Source organism: Siphateles boraxobius, unplaced genomic scaffold (assembly GCF_051911475.1).
Source record: "Siphateles boraxobius isolate OS27281-9 unplaced genomic scaffold, OSU_SipBor_1 17, whole genome shotgun sequence".
NCBI lineage: Eukaryota > Metazoa > Chordata > Actinopteri > Cypriniformes > Leuciscidae > Siphateles > Siphateles boraxobius.
Window position 1 is genome coordinate 7,021,360 of NW_027508777.1, and position 24,894 is coordinate 7,046,253.

General features: G+C 37.7%; 1 protein-coding gene across 5 annotated transcripts in view; it reads left to right on the top strand.

Annotated features, from left to right (window-relative positions):
• The window catches only part of cntln (centlein, centrosomal protein), a 178,794-nt gene that overhangs the window by 27,852 nt on the left and 126,048 nt on the right, over positions 1-24,894 (top strand). For all 5 annotated transcript variants that reach the window (XM_077232326.1, XM_077232325.1, XM_077232328.1 and 2 more), the window contains 3 exons: positions 667-800; positions 881-1,043; positions 1,188-1,352. In XM_077232326.1, the coding sequence (XP_077088441.1) occupies positions 667-800; positions 881-1,043; positions 1,188-1,352 (462 nt within the window). The remainder of the gene's footprint in view (positions 1-666; positions 801-880; positions 1,044-1,187; positions 1,353-24,894) is intronic.

Genomic DNA, 24,894 nt, shown 5'->3' on the forward strand with positions numbered 1-24,894 from the left:
CGTTGGTGGGGCTTGCTCAATTCTACGTCACATTGAGCCGAATCTTAGAACAGCTCGTTCTGAGACAGTGCTTATGATTTTTTGAGATTGTAAAAAAACCACTGGGTGGATTTTTATCATTCTAGGCTGGTTTTGCTCACACACTGCCAATACACATTTATGTTCAAACACCATGTAAAAGTGAACTTTGAATAATAGGTGCCCTTTAATAGGGAGTGAACAGGCTTTCCGTATACGGGCTTTGGGGACGGCCAATTATTTAAAATTGGAATTTCTCTGAAATAAAAAATCTTTGGAGACTTTTGGGATATTATAAGGACACAACTGCAGGAAATATATCACACTGTGCAAGTGATTTTGGGATATTTTATTACAAAATTCTTATATATTGTACCTTTAATAAGAAGTGACGCAGCTTTCACTTTTTTATCATTCAAAGAAACAATAATAAAAGATGATGCCAAACAACTTGAAGGATTTCATTCTTTCTTTTTCTAAATATGTATTTTAATTGAGAAATTAACAGAAGAAGCATGTGTATTGTATGTAAATGACTGCATGTATGAATTGAGTTCCTAATGGATTTTTGAGTAAACCGAGAGACCAGAAAATGAACTTGTGTCATTGACTCGGCTGCTAATAAACATTCAGTGTGTTCTCTTTCAGAATTTGGAAGAGGAAGTATTCAGAAGCAGACAGGACGTGCTAGAGGCTCAAAGTTGCTCAACTGCTTTGTCCCTTCAGCTTTCCTCTGTAGAACGGGAAGGAGGTGACAAAGAACAGCAGCTCTGTCAAATCAAGTAAGCAGCGGTTGCACCGATCTGGCTGAGCTTTGATTAACCCTGACCATGTGAGTTGATCGTGATTTGTGTGGGTCCAGGCGCGAGCTACAGGACTTGCAGTGTCTATACAAGCAGAGTGTGGAACATGCAGGAGAACAGGCCCAGCTTATTCAGCAGCTGGAGGGGCTTAACCTGGACACCCAAAGAGTCCTGCGCAGCCAAGAGGAGGCCCACACGGCAGACACTGTCTCCTACCAGAAGGTACAGGAGCGCATCTGTTGTGTGAACTTAGCGCCTGTCCTCACAAGTAAACGTGGTGCCCCTGGGGGGGTGAACTTGTGTTCTAGCAAGGACTTAACTGCATTAACCGAGCTTGTCCTTCACTGTCTGTTTCTGCTGTGACAGCTCTACAGCGAGCTGAGCGTGTCATACCAGGCCCTTTGGCACAGCCAGGAACAGCTCCGCCAGCGGGAAGCAGCCCTCAGCATGCAGCTCAGCCAGAGAGATCAGCAGATCCAAGAACTCCAGGCACAGCTGCAGAGTTTCACAGCAGCCGCGGGGCACTGTGAGGTGAGTCCGTGTGGGGAGCACCATGACAGATTTACATCATGCTCAATGCCCTTTGTATGCAAAGCAAGCTGAATGAGCACTTCAGCAAAACCACACACAGTTCATTTCCTTTTTCTCCTCTTAGTAAAACCGCATCCATAATAAATGAAATGCCTTTCAGTAAGAGATGAATGGGAAGAGATTTTTTGTTCACTTTTGCAAGTCTTAATGCTGTCTGACAACTCCAAAGCATTTGGCATTAACCCAGCTAATGGTAATGCATATATATGCATATTTGTGGGGTATGATTTTTGTATGTTTTTAAAGAAGTCTCTTATGTCACCAAGGCTGTATTCATTTGATCAAAACTACAGTAAAAACAGTAATATTGCAAAATTGCATTACATAGGGATGCTTATAATTAACCGTTAACCGACAACAAGTGGTTAATAATTTGATAGATTAATACTATCGCTTAAATTGTTTAAAGGAAATGTAAGTAATTGATCATCAATATATTTGGAAACGTTTGTTGCATGGTTAAAAAATATGCTACACAAATAAATTTGAGCTTTTGAGAGAAAGAAAAAAACCCAGATAAGTTACATTAATGTAAAATACCGGTAGGGTAGGCCTAAATAAAGCAAAATGTTTACAAACATTATAAACACTATAAACATAGCTATAGGCTATTTTAGTTCCCCTTACGCCACAACAAATTCTTTAAATGTAACGGTATTCAGAACAGGACAATGATGAAAAGTAAATGTAGCTGTATATCTTCTATATATATATCTATCTATTATATAGCGACTTCTTTAACCGGGTATTCTGGGTGGTACGTCATTTAAAAAAATAGTGACCGATGCAGTGACTTTGGATGGGTTTATGAGCATGACACTTGTGTTTGCTCTATAATAGAGTGTTAGCTACTGAGATGTCAACTCTCACACATAGCAACACAGATAAAAGTATTAATAATATTTTGGACCTTTTATTGAAAGTAGCCTATATTTACCTGTTGAGACATGCTGTCACAAGCACCCATAAGAGCTGTGATTGTTATGTTTGATTTGAAGGAGGCATGACGTGCAAAAGGGCAGTTTGCAAAATATGCTGTATTTTTGTAATTCTGCTAGGAATTCTGTTAGGAAACACAAAAGACTCAGATCTAAATCAGACATGACAAATAAAAAAGACCATGGCAGGTATTGGCACCATGGTTAAATGCATGCCGGAAGTATATATTTTTTTTTCAATTAAGAATTAAAATAAATTATAATATAATATTATAATATTAGATGCCTAGTATAAATACAATAAGTAAAATATAATTTTAATAAATAAAAATATATGTATTCTTTAAAAAACAAGTTGAAAATATAGCTGCAAGCAGCCATTATCAGGGCCAAGCCATAGGGCCAAGCGCAAAAAAGACGACAAACCATGCCAACATGTCTGGGAGTGTCAGACCAACTGCAACTGTGAGCAATTAAAGACATTTAAGATGATTTAGGCAAAATAGGGGGAAAAATCATATACAGCCACTCATAATATGATTTAATTGTTTTTCACATTCAACCAATAGGTGGTGCAGTTACGAAATTGATGTGTTCTGGTCAGAGTGAGGTGACAATGACATGTCAAGGGAAGGCATTGCAGAGATAAAGCCTGAATAGTCATTTTGACATCATGCCTTAAATTTGCTGCTGCGGTATATGAAAACAGTTTTGTCTAGCGGCATGAAATCCATACGATTTTGTCGGCACGGTCTGGAGATGATACGATTCGATTTTGGTGAAAATCGGACAAACGGTCTAAGGAGAAGTTTGAAAAAGTAGGTTTTAAAAGAAAATAAAGATGGCGGACAGGAAGTTTGGCTGACTATGGCAAAATTGGTAATTATGTTTTCGGTATCTATTAAGACCAGTGTCTTTACAATAGGCAAATTTATTCAAAAGTTATTGGCATTTTTGGAAATTTTGTTATAACTTTTTTACCACAAGGTGGCGCTGCCTCGAAATGTTTTGAGTACCTTCAAGACATGGCTCATACAACGCATTCATAAAGTATAAATTTAAAGCGCTAAATCACAACGCTACACAAACCGTAAGGCTAAACCTACCATGTTTGTATCGTTGGACTCGGCAAGGTTTCAGGAATCTAAGGAGATGACTACCGTAAAAATAAGTCAACCACACCCAGAATTATAAGCATTTTTACATTTTATTTTACCACTAGGTGGCGCTGGTTCTAAACTTCTCAGGCTCCTTCAGGGCATCGTACTGATGACCCATACCGAATTTTGTAACGATACGTTCATGCATTCATAAAATACTGCATTTTGGTACAAAATTCAAAATGTCCGACACCTAAAATGGTCGATATGGAAAAAATTGGATATCAGTCCACTCGGCTTGACACCCTGAATCTAACAAGACAAATTTTAGTTATGAGATAATTATGGCGACCCGTGACATTCTACCAAGAGCTGTTCATGTCCTCGAACTTAAATTTATGCGTTTCTATGTCAACACTATCAATGCAGAAATTAATCTGCAGCAGTCAGGTGGTACAAGTCAGAGCTTTGTAAGTTGTTTACATTTATTATTATTGTAATATTATGTGCTTTGAGAAAAGGTAATTTATCCCTCTCTTGTGACGGTTTATCAGACTATGCTGTGTGCGTTCATGTGTTTTGAGAGAGCGCTGTGAAGAGAGGGTGGGATCTCATGCTTTCAATGCTAGCCTCTCCGAAATTGCCTTCCCTACCTTTGAAGTGAAACTGAAACAGAAGGCCGGCGTTGGACTTACATAGCCTACCTCTCTCATTTGGCACAAATCCAAACATTTCCATATTCTCTATGTATTTGGAAGCTAAATTATTATTTATTATGTAAACTATTCTTTGTACTTTACATGCGTTAAAACATAAAAATATCCACATAAAACATAATTTTTCATATGCACAAAAATGTGCTTGACATATCACCACAGTGTGGTGGTGCTCATGATGAACGTTACAGATTGTACAATGGATTATTTCAATTGAGCAGTGTAACTTGTTATATGTTTGGTTGAGTACTTTATTTTTTTTATAATGAACAGACTATGTTGTCAAGTTAGCAATGGTAGAGCTGATATGTTGTGTGTGCGGTGCTTGCGCGATCATTTGAATGAACTGCAATTATATGAAATAGAAAGTATTTTTTTTTAACATTATACACTACCGTTCAAAAGTTTGGGGTCAGTAAGAATTGGTTTTCTTAAAAATATATTTTTTTTGGGAAGGGGGATTAACACTTTTATTAAGCAAGGATTCATTAAATTGATCTAAAGTGACAGTAAAGACATTTATAATGTTACATAAGCTTTCTATTTCAGATAAATACTGTTCTTTTGAACTTTCTATTCATCAAAGAATCCTGATTTTTATTTTTACACAACTGTTGTCAACATTGATTAAAAAAAAAGAAATTCTTGAACAGCAAATTTCTGAAAAATCATGTGACACTGAAGACTGGAGTAATGATGTTGAAAATTCAGGTTTCATCAAAGGAATACATTTCATTTTAAAATATATTCAATTCAATTCAATTCAAATTTATTTGTATAGCGCTTTTCACAATACACATTGTCTCAATGTGTTTCACAATTAATCATGTATTAATTTATGGCATAACATATCGCCGGCTTTGAGTCGTCTCTTCACAGGCGTCGAGTCGTCTCTTCACAGGCGTTGGGGCATCTAAAGTCTCCGTGAGAGGCTGGATACAAACTGGAGCTGACGAACGCTATTTACCATATTCAAAAATATTCAATATATTTTAAATTCTTATAATATTTCAGAATATTACTGTTTTTACTGTACTTTAGATCAAATAAATGCAGAACAGAAGAGACTTCTTTTAAAACATTTAAAAGTTTTTTTTAGATTTTTTAATTTAATCGGTGAATGCGTATTTTGAAGTGTTTGATTTTTATTTATTAAATGCAGTCATTTAACGGTTATGGGTCATCATAACATGAAAATAATTATTGGCTCATCGGTATTGACCAGAAATATTCAAATATTTATATAAAATAAAAAGAATAACATCAGTCATCCTCTCTCTTTTTTTTAGTTGACAGTTGAAGACATAGTCCATTCCATTGTTTCCATTTCATAGTCCATTTCATTGTCACCAGTCCAACTTCTTTGTGGACTGGAAAATGGTTGAATGTGGATGAAGGTTTAGTGTTTTTGTAGCAGTTGTGTGGATTGTTACTGAAAATTAAGCTTGAGGAGTAGTAATTGTACAGTTAGTAAGCACAACTATTCTCACTGTGGGTAGTTCTCAATCTGTGGTGTTGTAGATGTAGCCAGATATGTGTTGTGTCTGTATACACATGTGCCTCCTTACAGTGATGCACTCCACATAATTTTGGGTATGACCAGTAATCCATGCATGCTTTATGCAGAGTTCTGCTTTGAATTATAAAATTGTGTTTACCGAACACATGTAGCGACTGCCTTGATGTTTTGTTTCTTAACTGTTTTTCCTACAGACATCAAAGTGATCTTATCAGTTATCCCAAGGTATAACACAGTCAAGAGGGCTTTCTGTTCCCCACTATAATTGCACTGACTGGGATGTGTATTCTGTAATATGAAATTCTGTATCAGCTTTTTCCTGAACACCTGTTAAATTGTAATGCACTGGTTGTTAGAGCTTTATTTTAATTTTAAATGTTAGGAATGATCAAAGTGCTGATCAGCAAAGGGAGATACGCGAGACCAGACTCTCATTTGAATACGGTTGGAGTGATGGAGCAAGGAAAGTCCAAAAAAAGAAAGAAAAAGAGAAGCCCATTGTGTTGCTGGTTGGGGTTAAAGAAGAGCTCAAAGGCCAGTTCAGACTGGAATCATGTTCTTCTGTGGTTAGAAAGATATATGTGGCCTGTCCCATATAAATAATCTAAATTTCAAAGATTCAATACAAACTTTGCCTCAGTGGGATTAAGTCAAATAAATACATTTATTGAAACAAGTACATTTTATTACATTTGTTTCAAAGACAGTCCTCATCCCTATTTCTAATTACTGTTTATTGCATGAATAATAATGTTCTTAGTTTTTTATTAGAAACATATGTAATTAATACTACTATTGATAACAATTATTATAATAATAATAATTATTATTATGTAAGAGTAATGTATAATGGCTTGATAAAGGAATATTTTATCACCTAAAAATGGCATTACATAATGATCAGCTGACTGTTAAAAATAATTTAATTTGTAATAAGAAAGAGTCCACTAAACTAAGTGATAGAAGAGACATGAAACCAGCACAGATACGTATTAAATTTGTTGCCTAGGTCTATTAAGATTCAGCACAAAAACATATGACCAGGAGGATTCAGTTGACCAATCAGAATCAAGTTTCCAGAGAGCCAGAGATTGCTTTGTTATGCAAGGTGTCATTGCGCAAGTAGTATTCGTACAAAAGCAACAATAGTACATTGTTTATTGTTGATGACAATTATACATTTTAATCATCAATTTAGACTTTTTTTCCCCTTGGTAAAATTGCTGTAACTCTTTGTAACTGTAACAATTGCTGATTGAACAAGGGGCTGTTTTTGAACTTGTCATTTGTACAGATGATCTCTTGGATTGTGATCTTGACTGGGCCACTGTGTGGCTTTTTCTGTATTTTCAGTCATTGTTCTTTGGAAATGAATACCAGTGATCTATTTTCCCTCAGGATTTTTCTGTGCTTTGCTACATCCATATTTCCTTTTATCTCTCCGTTTCCTGCGGCAGTCTGATGTAACGACGTGACTCAGGTTGTCACTATGCTGTCTGTGTCATTCTCTGATCTACAGAAAATCAGCATTTAAGCCTTGTAGATTCTCCTTTTCTAGTCAAAAGCCATTGAAAACCAAATCTAGAATTGGCCTCCTGAGGATTACAGAGGAAGTGTTGCATCTTGCAGTCTATTAGCAACACATTTAACGCTCTATGTGGTAGCAAAGAGGTTTATTGCAGCTTTTGTTCAATTGTCTATGTACTCTAGCTGTTATACGGAGTGACAATGTTGTTTTTTTATGAATACTGACAAAGAACTGTTAGAACCGCATAGCTGCTCATATCATGGTAAGTGTTTGTTACTCCTCTAAGATCTACATCTGGAAAATTGATCTTGTGGTGTGGATTTATTGGACACGCAGATTTTATTAGCTTGTTTTCAGTGAATTCATTGATTAATCCCAGACTTAATTAATGCTGCTTTTTTTTTTTTTATGTGTTAAGCCAGAGTTTTATAAACAGCCAAAGACATTTAGGGGCCACTTAATCAGCTTAATCACCTAGACCTATAGAAGTATTTATTTAATAGGTGGAATGTTATGAATTTAATTAAACTTTGAGATTGAGAGAAACCTCCCAAGTGATGAAATTTCAATGTCTCTCTCCCAATTCTTCCCTATTCCAGAGCCCAGATGCTCTTCTCCACATCTGCCTCTGCGAGTTATTAGTGTTAGTGAAAGCCGAGCTGTCAGATGTATAATTGAAGTGTCCGCTCCCTGCACACACGGCTTGTTATGTGGGGTCATGTTTAGATGAGTAGATGTGTTTCTTTTGATCACTATCTGACGCTCAAACCCTGAGCTTCCAGCATACTGAGAGGCTGCCGATGTATTTGGCTTTAAATCTTTAGGAGGCAGTGTCTCCATCACTGTGTGCTGCCTTGCCAGTTTGTTTCACTCAATTTGTTTAGATAACATTAGCTGCATGATGTCTCATCAGGCCTATTGTTCTTCCATGCTTCTTAAACTTTTGCTTCTTAAACTTTTCAGAGCACACCCTTTGTATCTTTAAAGTCGGCATGAAACAGAAGTTGCAACAGTCTTTTCTTCCCTGTTGTGATGTACAGTATATCCGAGTGAAACGGCTTCTCAAACAAGAAAACACATTAATTTTGTCCTATTGATTGGATTGTTTTGGTTTGATATTGCTTCAATCTCATGTGAGTGACAGGTTGTGCCTGTAAATTAGTGAACTAAATATTTTACAAAATAAGATGTGCATAGATAAATAATTTATAATACTATAATACATATTCCATTAAAAAAAAAAAAAGATTTCAAGGTGACTTTAAAGAGGCCATATTATTCTCTTTTGCAAAGTCTTGATTTAGGTTTTAGTGCCTTTTGGGGGTTTTCATTCATGAATGTTCAAAAAAACACTTTCTTCCCAGTCTGACAGTAAAACTCTGTTTAGTTCTTGTCTCTACGAATACCCTCCTTCCGATAAGCGCAGTGTGCTCTGATTGGTCGGCTGGACCAGTGAATTGTAAACTGCTTCAAGTGTGTTTCTAAAATGTCATGCCCCTTACCATAGTCTCAATACTCAGACACCATGCCCATGGACCGTTGGCTAAATGTCTGATGCATATGGCCAAGACTGCCAACTCTCACGCATTCGACTTTTTACTCACTCTCACGCCACACATCCATTTTCTCACGCACAGAAAAATTGCTAAGCAAAGAGGACACGGAGACCGACAGAGCGGGTTACTTATGATATAAAAAAAAATTCAGCTCTCAGATTGTCAATTTTATTACAAAATTCAAACAATAAATACCGTTTTGCCGCTTGTAAATGTGACGTGACATATCCTAGCGCCTCAGTTAAAGCGGCACGTGAACCGATCATCTCTACTAGCTAATAGTAGCCTAAATAAACAAAAATGAAAAATTTTGAAAGATATAGTACAGCTTATCGAAATGTATATTCCTCGTACATAATATTGATCGATCAGTGTTTTTCAACCGCGGAAAGAGGTAAATAAAATAGCTGGAGAACTATTATGTCACATAACATTTACCTCAGGAAAGCCATTTGATGTCCATAATATATAGCACAGTTGGCTAGTAAAAAATAGCTATAGAGAGTATTTTTCTAAATATGTGTAGTAGATACATATTTATTATATTTTTACTTATATAATTAAATAAAGGTGTTATTATAATAAAAAATGCATTATATTTAATTTGAGTTATTTCTATAAACTAATTTTTAAATAATACTACCAGCTGATGTTTACAATCTGTATTACTCTGTATGTTTACAGCATTAGGTGAGATTTTTTTTATTGAGAAAAAATAAGGTCTATCTTATGCACCTAATATTTATCCAAATGAGTCTATATTGAATCAAATCACAAGTATTAACTTGAATTGAAATCATGAAATTTGTGTCAAGCAATAATTTTCAAAAGTATGTAAAGTTTGCTGCAGTTCTGGGCGGTCCTTAGCCACTGAAAGCTGAAGAAGGAGTCCAGACCTTCTGCCGCCAGTCTGAATGTCTGGCAATGCGAGACTACCCTTACCATAACAGGGCTCTACAGTGCAACTGAAAATTACTGCATGCGACTGAGAAAAAGTATTTTGGAGCACCAGTGCGACTGTCCGGATCAGGCCCGGTTCTATGGGGGTGCTAGAGGGTGCACCATTAAGTTGAAACTAATAACAGCATATTGGCCAAACAGATTTTGCAAACGTGCCAGTGCGTATTTGTGTTGGCACTCTGGAGATTATTCTAACTCAGTTTATAAATATAAATAAATGAATTTGACATAAAAGATGACCCATTTAATAAGGTTAGAAAAAATGCCCTTACAATGGTTAAAAACAATTCAACTCATTTTAAAGACTCAAATATCGCCTCATAATGGAAAGTTATGTTTAAATTTTTTAATTAGGATCACAAGTTCTCCTAAAATGAAATGTAAGCGTAGAGCCCTGCATAATCAGAAGCCCTAAAAGTGTATGGGCGTCAGAGATAGGGATGGGCGATAAGGAATTAAAACTATATCACAATATTTTTTGGTATTTATTGCAATAACAATATCAATAGCGATTTAACAAAAAAATCGGAATTGGGTCGTTTCAGCCTGCAGTGTGAACGTAGCCTAATATTAGCATAGATACCATTCCTCTTTTTACGTAACAAGTACATTGGATGTTATGGTGTTAAGTGTTCCTGGTTCTGATTGACCAAATCTATGCAGCCTATCAATCCTTTAAGAGATTTTAATTATTGAAATGTGATAGTGTGTTATGTGTATGCTAGGTTAAAGAGATTTTAAATTGATGTGTATCTGCCTCCCGAATAATGCGAGGAAGACTGCTCCAGAGTTTGGGGGGTAAACTGGAAAAGGATCAACTGCCCGCAGTTTATTTTGATTACCTAGGTATAATCAACTGGCCAGAATTTTGAGATCTCAATGAATGTGAAGGACTATAATGAGATAAGAGCTAAACCATTCAGGGCCCGGTTCCCCAAAACATTCTTATCGCTAAGTAGTTCTTAACCTAATCCTTAACCTCTCTCTTAACGTTATGGCACGATTCCCGACACGACATGATTTTTAAGACTAATAATAAAATATGTTTGCAATGGATACAGGCCTATTTATGAAGTTGACTTTATTTGGTATCAGAACTTATATGGTGGTAATTAGCCTAGGCTATTTCGTAATGCCATTAAAGGGTTTAAATTTGCAATCACTTTTGATAATTAAGATCTGGCAAACAATTTGGCTCTAAATGGCTAAGATCTATAAATGGGTAAGCATGGTGGTGTCCAGTAAGCGACCAACTATGGCAGCGATCCAACGTGTCCTTGTATTGAATCAAAGACGGCGCCGGCCGCGCAGCCGTTTAGTCCATGTCAATTTTTTTATTCGGCAAAACTTAAGCCCTTTTGACATTTTGCCTGACGTGGCTATATTAAAAAAAAATCGCCTTGCAAGATAACTCATTATGGAGCTGCTGGACCTTCTCAGACCTGCGCTTGCCAGGCTAACGCGGCAGAATTTTGCTTTAAGCCCTGAAGTCCAGCTGCTTGCAGCGCTAAGGTTTTTTGCTATAGGGAGCCTCATCGAGGTCGTGGGAGAGGGCTACGGCCTAAGCAAGACCTCGGTGTGGAGGTGCGTCCACACTGTCACTTCGGGGAACACACTTAGGAACATAAACAACTTTGGTAAGATATATCTTTCGAGTCTTCTTAGCGCGCTAAGAGTGAGCGTTATCGGGCAACCGGGCCCAGGTCTTTATAAGTAATCAGCAAGATTTAAAATGTATTCAGTGTTTAAAAGGGGGCCAATGCAGTGTTGAAGGAACCGGACTAATATGGTCATAATTCCTGGTTCTAGTTAGAACCTAATTTAGTAAGAAAGGCTACCACCTAGTCAAGCATTACAATAATCTAGCCTTGAAGTCATGATTTACAAATTTCTAGCATTTGTAAAACAGCATTTTTCAATCTTAAAAATATATTTAAATTACGACAAATGCTCACAATGACAAATGCTGAAATGTTAGTTCATGCGTATGAACTAACATTTCAGCATTTGTCATTGTGAGCATTTGTCGTAATTTAAATATATTTTTAAGATTGAAAAATGCTGTTTTACAAATGCTAGAAATGTGGTTTTCAAATTAAATATTGCAAATAACAAATAACACACCCTTATTCCATAACTGATGAAAAGGCTTGACACAGCAGCCATCAAGTGTTAGACAGAATTCCAGATTATTATGTATTATTTTGTCGGCCCCACTTTATATTAAGTGGCTTTAAGTACTATGTACTTACATCGAAACATAAGTACAATGTACTTATTGTGTTCATGTTGTATTGTAAAACACTTTAGCGGTTATTGAGGTGTGATACTGGTAAGGTTAGGGACAAGTGTGGTGGTATGGGTAGGTTTAAGGGTAGATTAAGGTGTGGGAAGGGTCAACAGTGTAATTATAAATGCAATTACATAAATTAATTTCAGCTGTAATTACATGCAGGTATTTTTAAAATATAAGTACAATGTAAAAACATGTATGTACACAATAAGTCCATTGTATCAAATTATTCATTTCAATCTGAGTACATAGTAGTTAAAGCCACTTAATACCAAGTGGGACCTTTTTATCCAATAAATAAAACCTGTTTTTCAGAATTAAGTGGTAGAAAAGGACTTCTCATCCATCCATTTTTATATCAACTATGCATTCCGTGAGTTTTGTGAATTGGTATGTTTCATCAGGCCATAAAGAAAAATAGAGCTGAGTATCATCATGCAGCGTAACAGTGAAAACTGATGCCATAATTCCTAATGATATATCCTAAGTGTAACATATACGTATAGGGAAAAGTTCTAGTACTGAGCCTTGGGTTACTCCATACTGATATTGTAATCTATATGATACCTCTTAATATACTCCTACAAATTGATGACGGTCAGAAAAGTATAATTTGAACCATGCTAATGCAATTCCACTAATACCAATGTAATTTTCAAGTCTATTCAAAAGAATGTTTTGGTTCGATAGTGTGAAACGCAGAGCTAAGATCCAGTAACACCGATATAGAGATGCAACTACATGAGATGAGTCACAGTACAATGACAGGAATTTATTTTATTTTTTTTAAATGGAAAGGCTTAATAGTCATATTGAAATTGTTTGGGACATATCTTAGTGAGAATGATGAGTTTATAATACTAAGAAGATAATCTACGTCTTCAGGAATCCTCTCTTTTTAATAGCTTAGTAGGTATAAGGGCTAGCATATATGTTGTTGATTTAGAGGATTTAACAAGTTTAGTCAGTGCAGCCACAATGAAAGAGACAATGGATAAATGGACAATTACCTCAGATCTTGAAAATAACCCTGAACTCTGTTTAAACAAACAAGCATATTCTAAGACAAAGATTGTATCAGTCACTGAATGCACCGAATTTAATAAAAACAGCCGTCATAATAATCACAAATAAACTTACATTGCTGTAAATGAGTTTTATGAATGAATGACTTGCTCTAATTTTGCTGGTCTTCGTCAACAACAAGCGCTTTTGCACCATCTGATGGTGAGGTCGACTAACAGCAGATGGAGATTATGCTCGGCAATCTACTGCTTTTCCTGCAGTTCCTGGACGTCAATGTTGAATTTACTGTCGAATTTGAACCACTGAATTTGTGGAAGCGAATTTGCAAAGCGAAATAAAATGGACCGAAAATTGCCTGTTGAATATTATAGGTTGTATTTTTAAACAGTTAGAATATTTTGGAAGTGAAATATGAAGGGTGAATATGGATTATTGAATTTTTAATAATGAAAATGTGTTTGAAATGTTTTTAATTGAAATATTCACAGCTTAAATATTCAACCATGTAGAATTTCAGCCCATTAAAAATGCAAGCCCTAAAAATACAATGCATTAAAATGCAATCATGGTTAATACAATGCCTATTTTTTTTCAAGTAGTGCAATTCAACATGCTTTTTATTTCAAAAACATTTGGCATTATTTTACTTCCATAGATCTTGTCCCACCCACATACAATGGTTCCGAAACCCATGGGAAAATTATAGTTTTACGTTTTTAATGATATAATTGTTTTCAATGTTTTGGCAGATGGCCCAACCCTGGTCTTAGATGTGTCTATGTCTACAGTATGTGTCTCATGTGGGCAGGAACAGTGCTTGTCCCTAGAATATTACTGCATCGTATCTGATTTGGACACATTGTTATGCTAAAAAAAACGTTCAGCATAATTTTAGATAAGGTTAAAGATAAAAAGATAAAGTAAAAGCAAGATAAAGTAAATAAGTTACATTACGAAAAATAATGTGACTGTGACAGTTGCAATTTGCAAGATACAAAGTCACAATTGCGAGAATTTTTTTTTATTTTATTTTTTTATTCTTTTGTGGAAATGGGCTTCCATAACTGGATAATTACTGTAATTGAGAAAATAGGCATTAAGCTGTTTGATATCAGAACAGTCCTGGAAAATCATTGCTGTTTTTTTTTATTTTTACCATTTTAAATCCAGAAAAAAGGACTTTTGCTCAGTGGACCCTTTTCACATTTCCAAGTTTCCCAGAAGCGGAAATCATCATAGTTAAGTAAACTTCTATAATAGTGAACAGGAGACGACAGTAAATTAAATTTTGTATTCTCATTTGCTCCAGTAGCAAAACAAATCCACTATAGCATTTCCACAACTTCCCAAAAGAGGGAAAAAATGTAGAGAGATTGACTTCAGCAGTCAAAGTGTCATGGTTATCTGGACTCATTTATCTTTAGTTTCACTTTCATGGACTTTAGGTTAGTTTTCATTCATCACATGTAGAGATGCACCGATTACAATTTTCTAGGCCGATTCCAATTTCCGATTTTTCATTGAGTTTGACTTGTCGATACCGATTTTAGCTGATTCCAATTTCATTTTACAGCACACAAAATTTATTTTATATCTTTTCTTTAATAGAACATTTTGGATATACATTTTTTTTAACAGATAATTGCTATAAAATAGAACTGTATAAATTACTCCTGGTGTTGGAAATTCAAACACATCTAAAGTGCAGTGTTATGGAAGAACCATTTCCTTCTTTTCACATCCAATATCCAACTAATAACATGTGATATATTTAGCAAACTAAACTTCTGTATGAAAACAGGTAATGGCAATAAAATAATATATAAATAACAAATAAAAATAAAATAAATATAGCCTTGCAGTATAAAGATATATCTCAAAACAGACACACAGGGCTATTGCAATCACTTGTTCATCAATGGCAAGTTTTTCTTCGCAAACAGAAGCATTTCTGCTTTGTCACCAGATAGTCTGTTTCTTCTCTCTCTGCAACATGTCCAGCCAGGCTAAACAAGCGCTCACTGCCAACGCTTGTACATGGTGCAGAGAGGTAAACTCGGGCAAGTGGAGCAAGTGCAGGGAAACGAATGGGAAATAATAAAAACAAGCTTAAATGGGTAAATTTTCTATAAATATTTTTGAGCCGTCGTTTTCTTTTCTGGCATAGCTTACTCCAGTTCTTGTTAAAACACACCAGACATGCAAATTCTGTGCATTTTGGGAACTTTTTGGGTGAAATCATATTTATTTTGTCCATCAAGTGTGCTTTCACGAGGGGCGCTGCCGAGCATCAATGGAGTAGGACGTGAGTTTATTAGCTCCTGCCGATTTCAGTTAATATTGTTATTTTTCTGCGCTTTTTCGTTACATATTTAGTATAGTCTCACTCCGCAACATTTTTTACTAAAAAGTCTAACTCCGGACTGCATAAGATGGCTGGAAAGAATTCTAAAACTCGCAAAACTATTCAGACACAACTGCGGCCTGTTCTGCAAGTTGCGACCGCGTCTTCGAATGGATCATCTGTTACCTAAGAGGTCGAGGGCGCCTCGACAGATGCCAACCTTGACATCGCTGCACTCAAGCTCGAGTTATTGGCCTCGGTGAGGAAAGATATTGCTGATATTTTTAAAAAGGAACTCCAGGATACTCTCGGGGATGCTTTGCCTACTATTAAGCTCGACCTGCAAGCGGTGAAGTCACAGCTGGCGAATGATAAAGCTGCTACCGATGCTACCATGTCTGAGCTAAAAGGTACGGTCGGAGAGATGGAGCATGCACTCACCGAGTGCTCAGATGACATCGCCGAGATGAAAACAACTGTCGAGCGCCTCACAGCTAACATTGCCATGCTGGAAAATAAATGTGAAGACTTGGAGTCCAGATCACGGCGTAACAACATCAGGATAGTGGGAGTACCGGAGGGCCCTGACACCTGTACCACGGTTGCTGTGGCCGCCTTACTGAAGTAAGCGTTCAATTTGGAAAAGGAACCGCTTTTGGACCGGTCCCACCGGACCCTCCAACCCAAACCCAAGCCTGGTGATCGTCCACGAGTCATTGTGTGCAGATTTCATTATTACAGTGACTGTGTTGACATCCTGCGCCGCGCGAGAGAGCTCCGACAGATTAAAGTCAGTGACGTGACCGTCTCAGTTTTCCCTGACCACACTGTCAAGATAGCTCGGGCTCGGGCTGCATTCAACGAGGTCAGACGTCAACTTCATGGCATTGAAGGTGCTCGATATGGTCTGTTTCATCCAGCGCGTCTTCGCATCACATACAACGGTGTTGAGAAGGATTTCGTTTCTGCGGAGGAAGCCAGCGACTTTGTCAAAACTTTGGTTCCTGGGTGAGCTCCAACTGCGTTTCTGATCTATGTTCTATTAGGCCTAGTTGCTTTTCCTTAGAGGTTGTGAATACACCAGTATTAATTTGTTTAGTATTAGGTGGTTTTCTAGCTTGCTGCACTTACTAGATCTGATCAACATTACCTCATTTTATGCTTTCTGCATCTATTTGCACAGGACTGAGGGCCCACTGTTATTTGTATTTTCGCGTGCTTTAAGGTATTCATGCGCATATGTTTAAATAGTGTTGAGATCGGCGGGAGTTTTTTTTTCTCTCTCTTTTTTTTCTTCTCTTTTGTTTGGTTTGCATGGCCTCCGAGTTGTTCAACGGTGTTGTGGACACCTTTTGTTTACTGTGGGAAGCACTGCTGTCTCCTTGGTTCTGTGGTTATAGGGGGACTTTGGGTGCATCTGTCTTTAGGGGTATGTTGGGCGGGGAGGGGGGCCCACCTCGGCTCTATATGATCATTTTCAAAAATAAATGTTTCTTTTTTTTTTAAATGGTTAATGGCAATATAGATCCCAGCATTGCTGGGTCAGGCACACCTCTCAGATTCATCAGTTGGAATATCAGAGGTATGGGTAATCCTGTTAAGAGATCTAAGGTATTTGCACACTTGAAACGTTTAAACTCTGATTTAGTTTTTTTGCAGGAGACTCATCTTCGTGTTAAAGACCATGTTAGGTTACATTGCCCTTGGGTAGGTCAAGTCTTTCACTCAAACTTTAATTCAAAAGCTAGGGGAGTTGCTATTTTAATTAACAAAAAAGTCCAGTTCTCATCCACTGACGTTATTGCTGATAGGAATGGCAGATACCTCATGGTTGCTGGTACCCTGATGCAAAAAAAGGTTTTGTTGGTGAATGTATATGCCCCGAACTTCGATGATGTTGAATTCGCTAACAGATTGCTGAGTAACATCCCCTTCTTGAATACACACCTGCTGATTTTCGGTGGGGATTTAAATTGTGTCTTCGACCCAATCTTAGATCGGTCTAATCCTCGAAATCTATCTCAATCTGCTATGTCTAAAACATTCTCTGATTTTATGAAACAGTATGGTCTTATTGATCCATGGAGATCTCGTAATCCTTCTATTAAAAAATTCTCTTTCTTTTCCCAGGTGCACCATTCATATTCTAGGATTGATTATTTTTTTATTGACAGTACTCTTAATTCATGTGTAAATTCTTCGGACTATTTAGGTATTGTAATCTCCGACCATTCACCTTTACTATTAGATATTCAACTTTCTACCTATAAACGTAGCCCACCACTTTTTAACTCTCTCCTTTTGGCACCACAGATTTAACTCTCTCCTTTTGGCAGACCAAGATTTCTGCAAATTCATTTCAAACTCAAAATTGATGAGTTCTTGTCTTTCAATTATAATGACTCATCTTCATATTCATTGCTGTGGGAGACACTTAAATGTTACCTGAGAGGTCAAATTATTTCTTATTCTGCTCTTTCTAATAAAAAGATTAATGCCAGGCTTAATGCACTTACATCTGTGATTGGGGACCTTGATCAAAGATTCGTGCTTAACCCTTCTCCAGAACTTCTTAAGCAGCGTCTTGATCTGCAAGCAGAAATTGATCTCATCTCAACTAAAGAGGCAGAGCGCTTGCTATTACGCAGCCGTGGCTCATACTGCGTAATAATGGCGAATATGGCGACAAGGCAAGTCGTTTACTGGCACATCAGTTACGACGGCAGGCCACTTCCCGTTTGATACCTACTATTAAAAACACGCATGACACTATTACTACAGACCCCTTGGAAATGAATGCTATTTTTAAATCATTTTACTCTTTATTATATAAATCTGAATTGCCTACTGACAACACTAAAATGAATACATTTCTTCAGAATCTTTCGAACCCTGTCATTGATACAAATACTGCCACGCAAATGGACTCTCCACTCTCTCTTGAAGAAGTATTAATAGCAATTAATGCTATGCAATCTAATAAAGCCCCTGGCCCCGATGGGTTTCCGATTGAATTTTTTAAAACATTTATTGGCAAATTGGCACCGTTACTTTTATCCATATTCAATGAATCCCTAGAAAGTGGTTCATTACCACCAACCTTGACACAAGCCACTATTGCTCTCCTTCTCAAAAAGGACAAAGATTCGACCTCCTGTGGGTCTTACAGACCATTGTCTTTGCTTAATGCTGACGTCAAGGTATTGGCTAAAGTAATTGCATCCCGCTTAGAGAATGTGCTTCCTCATATTATATCTGATGAACAAAATGGTTTTATAAAGGGACGTCAACTGTTTTTTAATACCGGTACACTTTTCAATATAATTTACTCAAAACACTCGACTGAACTTCCTGAGCTTGTGATTTCTTTAGACGCCGAAAAGGCATTCGATAGGGTAGAGTGGGAATACTTGTTTGCAGTTTTGAAAAAATTTGGATTTGGTGAAAAATTCATTTCTTGGATTCGCCTCCTTTACTCATTCCCCAAGGCTAGTGTTCATACTAATGATGTTTATTCTGATTATTTTGCCCTTGGATGTGGAACTCGCCAAGGTTGTCCTTTATCACCTTTGCTCTTTGCTATTGCCATCGAGCCTCTGTCAATTACATTAAGATCTTCCCCTCTATTCAAAGGTATCACCCGTAATGGATTCGAATATAAATCACTTTATGCGGATGATTTGTTATTGTATATAACTGATCCTACACTTTCCATCCCTGCGGTTTTGGGTATTCTGGAGAACTTCAGCGCCTTTTCAGGTTACAAATTAAATTTGGAGAAAAGTGAGTGTTTTCCCATTAATACTGCAGCATGTCAGTTACAACAGTCAGATTTGCCTTTTCGATTTAGTCCATCAGGGTTCAAATACCTAGGTGTTAACGTGACTCGTTCTTTATCTAGCCTTGCGTCTGCGAATTTCACTCCCCTTATCTCTAGGATTACATCCAATATTCAAAGATGGGTTAACCTCCCCCTTTCACTAATCGGCAAGATCAATGTTGTTAAAATGAATATTTTACCAAAATTTCTTTTTTTATTCCAATCAATTCCGCTTTTTCTGCCAAAACATTTCTTTGACTCATTCGATAAGATAATTTGTTCTTTTATTTGGGGCGGAAAATCACCTAGGATTCGTAAAACTCTACTGCAGAGATGCAGACTTAATGGAGGACTGGCATTACCTAATTTTTTAACTTACTATTGGGCGGCTCACATCCATAAACTTTGCTACTGGTTAAAATCCCCTGGATCCTCTTGGTGTAAATTAGAACTATCATCCTGTAGGGTATCTTCTATACCTGCTCTACTTTATTCCTCTTTACCTACGAAACCTTCTCTATACACTGATAATCAAGTGGTTCTTAACACACTCAAAATCTGGTATCAATTTAGACGATACTTTAAATTTGTAGATGCATCTTCTTTGGGTCCTATCAATAACAACCATTTATTTCCTCCATCACTTTCGGACTCGACATTTTCACTGTGGTATGACAAGGGTGTTTTGCAATTTAGAGATTTATATGTAGATGGTGTCTTTGATAGCTTTACCAATCTGTCATCTCGCTTTGAACTCCCTGTTACTCATCTGTTTCGCTATTTTCAAACTCGCAACTTTGTGGCTAAGTGTTTCCCTAATTTCCCTTCTTTACCTCCAGTGCATCAGTGGGAAACCATGCTTTCATTTGTCCCTCATCACAAGGGAGTCATTTCAAAGCTATATGACATTATCTTAGCTTTTAGCGACCATTCAAATGCCAAACTTAAGGGTACGTGGGAAAGGGAACTGGGAATACAAATACAGGAGGAGTCTTGGGAGCAGGCCATAGAGAGGATACGTTCTACCACCTCTTGTGCTCGTCTTGGACTTATTCAATTCAAGGTTTTACATAGGGTACATTTCTCTAAGCTTAGACTATCTGAAATATATCCGGAAGTGGAAGACAAATTTGATAAATGCCATGGCTCCCCCTGTCATCTTAGCCATATGTTTTTTTTTTGTCCTGATTTGGTAGATTTCTGGGTGGCTTATTTTAATATTATGTCCTCTGTTCTTGGGGTAAATCTCCAACCTTGTCCTCTGATTGCTATATTTGGGATTCCTGACCCCTCAATGGCACTTAACCGATCACAAAAGGACATCATAGCTTTCACATCCTTACTAGCAAGACGCTCCTTATTGCTACATTGGAAGTCTGCTAAATATCCTTCTATCTCCCGTTGGCTCAGAGACATCATGTATTTTTTAAAACTTGAGAAAATTAAATATACATTGAGAGGATGTACAGTCAAATTTTTCCATAAATGGCAACCCTTTATTTCCTATTTCACAAATTTAAAGGTACTACCCAATTGAATGTGTGCCTGTTATTATTGTACTGTTTGTATTGCATAGTTAACCAGCAATATGTGTGTTGGTCATGGTGAGCTGAGTGGGTGGGGGGGGGTTGTTTATTATTTCTAACAGACACTCTGTGATCTAATTTACTTATTTCTAATGATTCTTATTAGAGTGTTGTTTTTTTGTTTTTTTAGGGGGGGGGGTGTTATTATTATTATTTTTTTCTTTAATGTGTATATGTGGCCGGGTACATGTTCATATATGTTTAAAAAGTGGGAGGAAAAAAAAAAAAGGGGGGAAAGGATAAATATTATCTGTGAATGGAAATTCTGTATTGTTTGTTATTGTTGTATTGTTTTCCCTTTCTCCTTCAATAAAAAAAATTAACAAAAAAAAAGTGTGCTTTCACTTAAATTGAGCGTGAGCAGCGCAGCAAAAATAGACTTTGTGCCGAAACCCCCACTTCACTGCTGCTCACGCAACACTCCTGTGAATGCACTCATTGATTAACATGCACGCCAAAAAAAAAAAAAAAAAACGTGCTACTCACACTTGAGTGTGAAACGGTGTGGTGAAGAGATGAGTCCCACTGAAGAGATGGGTCCCAGCTTAGGACCCAAGCAATCCGATTGGTTCAAAGGAAGTTTTATGGGTAACCACTTTAGTGCCTGGTTACAAATCAGACAAAATATACTTTATTATAGAAGTCATTTGAACTACGTTATAACGAGTCATTAATGTCTTTTAACTTACATTTTTCCTATACTTGTATATATGTCATGATTCCTGTCTTGTGTTCCTCATGTCTTGTGTGTACTTTTGTCATTTCCTGTCTTGTGCTAAGTTTTGTAGTCCTATGTAGTTTTTCATGTTGATTAGTCTCCCCAGTTGTTTCTTGTTTCCTCATTATCTAGTTTAGCTTGTTTGCCCCTGTGTATTTGTAGCCCTTGTGTATCACTGTTACTTTGTCAGTTGTTGTAAGTGTAATGGTTGCCTCTGTGATCCCCCTGGTTTTGTTCCTCTGTTCTTCAAGTTCTGTGTTCTCTGTTTTATGTGTTACTTTATTAAATAACCCTGGGTTTAGCTCCTCGTCTTCGCCTGCTTTCCTCAGCTCATCACAGAACAACTTACCATTATGGATCTAGCAGGTATTATCCAGAACCCACTGAGCAAACTTTGTTCAATTTATCAATATGAACGCAACATTGAGAATTATGTGGAGGAGTTCATTTTTTATAGTCACCTCGTTCCTGGTGACGATACTATGCTAAAGGACTGTTTCTGGAGTGGACTAGAACAAGACATTAGCTTAAATTTACCAGAGGAAGACCCCAGCTGGACCCTGGCACAGTATATTGACTTTGTCCTGGAGTTTTGAGGATCCCCCTTCACTGTAGGGGAGGTGGAGAAGGATGTTATCACGACCGCCATGCCAGAGCTTCTTCACGTCAAGCCAGCCATCAGGCCAGCCACCGGATCGGTCTATGGGCGTCCAGGGCTCATGTCCAGCCAAGCAGATCCCCGTCTAAAGTCAGCACGATCTGCTAAGATCACCGTCCTTCCAGTGTCTCGTCCCGCCAAGACCACCGCCATTCCAGTGTCTCGTCCCGTCATGCCTGTCCAGCCTGATGTCCACGCCATGCCTGCCGAGCCAGAGACTGTCCACGTCACGCTTGCCGAATCAGAGACAGTTCACGTCACGTCTGCCGAGCCAGAGACTGTTCTCGTCACGTCTGCCGATCCAGAGACTCCGGACAAGATGGCCGCCGCTGAGCCAGTGTCTCCGGACAAGATGGCCACCGTCTAGTCAGTGTCTCCGGACAAGATGGCCAGTGTCTCCAGACAGGATGGCCGCCGTCCAGTCCCCTGAACTGTCGGTGCCTCCGTGGTCCCCTGCTCAGCATCAGTCTCCAGACCCTCTTCCATTCCACGGACCGGGCCCTCCATCCCTCCCTCGTTCCACCTCTGCTCCACCACCCTCCTTTACCTTTTTTTTTTTTTTGTGGAGTGTCTGGAATCCACTCCTTAAAAGGGGACGATGTCATGATTCCTGTCTTGTGTTCCATTTGTCTTGTGTGTACTTTTGTCATTTCCTGTCTTGTGCTAAGTTTTGTAGTCCTATGTAGTTTTTCATGTTGATTAGTCTCCCCAGGTGTATCATGTTTCCTTATTATCTACTTAAGCTTATTTGCCCCTGTGTTTTTATTGTTTTGGGTTATGGAAACGACACTTACCACGGTGAATACTAAGGGTGTCACGATCTCGATTTTAAATCGAAATCGATCGAAATTAATTCACAATCTCAAAAATCGAAAATAAAAAATGGAATCGTCGATACTGCCACGCCCCCATGTCGCCCCCGTGATGGAAAGTTTGCATCGTTTTACTGACTCTATTGTTCAATCTCGTTCATCAAAATTAACTAATCTTTTTTCTGGTCATTTCAGCTTTAAATGTTATACTTTTAACAGGCAAATTCCCCGAACACATCCACCTACGCAATCTTGATCATATTCTGAATTTAGAAATCATTATGCAGTCAAAAATAATTTACAGGGAACATTAATAATTAATTGACCTTCCGAGTCTTTTGTTCATTTGTCGCGTGACAGAGGCAATGAAAGGATCGTTCATGAACGACTCATCACGGCGCGGAAAAAAAACACACGTGTTGAAAGGCTGTGAGTCCTCTAACTTAGATTCTATGTCCGAGCCCGAACTTGGCCCCGGGCTCTTGATCTATAGACGTGCACTCCCAACTCAATAGAGTGCGGCGCGGGACTAGATTTGATGGCCGAGTGCGAGCGCGGGCGGTAATGCACTCACTCTGTGTGTGCGGGAGAATAAAACAATTCGCGGGACTCCCGCAAACTAGAAATATCTATGAATAAAACATATAAAAACTAATACATTTTTATTTATGTTACAGAAAAGCAACAAGAACAACTAAAACAAAATAGAAACGATTTACAGGCCAGAGTTTCTATTCATGACATATTTGCAGCGTTGAGCGATTTAGCCAATCACAGAGATATGTGTTGATTTCTTGAACGCAATGGCCAATCAGAAGCATTTAAGATAGGGATTCTCCTCACCGCTCAAAACCGACTTTTTGTTCAGTGCTGAATTCTGTAAGCTGGCAAATCCTCTAATTATAACAAAGTGTAGGCTATATATTATGAAAGATTCATTGTGCAGTCAGCTTCATTGATAATAACAGAGATGTGTGAGATTGCGATGAACTGATGTCAGCTTTTTAGGAGCAACAGCAACCTGTGCTTAAATAAAAAAAAAGTAAAAATCGAGAATCGAACCGTGACCTTAGTATCGAAAATGTAATCGAATCGAGGATTTGGAGAATCGTGACACCCCTAGTGAATACACAATACTAACAAGAACTGTTAATGAAACAGCTCCTGGTGAATACAATGAAAATCATACCTGCATGCAAATCCTTCTCAGCTAACACGTGATTTATTGGTATTTTACTTTTATTCCGTGACTTACTAATTTACATTGTAACGACGTTGCATGCTCATAGTTTCTTTTGCACTTCATACAGTGAAGCGATACACAGCGCGCGCCGTCGCATTTGCGCGTGCAATTGAAGAGTGCGCGCAACGAGCACAGTATAACGGCTGACAGGACAGTAAAGTCCGTTTTTCTGAGGTGAAAGACTTTTTTATTTCAGCGTATACTTACATCACTGCCTGGTATGTCATATTTTGCTGAGTTTTCTGAAGTAGCCGTGATTCGCCTTTCATAACTTAATTATGCTCTTAACACACACACACAGAGTGGCTTTTCTTTTGTAATCGCGGCTTTGAACGATTACGTAATCGTGGCATCCGTAATCGTAATCGCAATTAGCAATTCGATTAATTGTGCAGCCCTAGCTCATCACAATATAACCGTAGCTATAGATTGTAAATTAAAAAAAAAAAAATGTTCCGATCTTAGTGTTTTTTAGTTAGCTTAGATAGTAGCATAGTATGCATCTATCCGATGAGCGTGCTAACGTTATTTCGCTTTACCTGAGCTTATACTGCCTTACCGTATTCACAGCAATTCATAATGCAATTATAATTATAAATTGTCATTATTTTTATCGTAATATGTTGAGCAAATTTTGTTATTAAAAGAACCATGAAATAATGTTA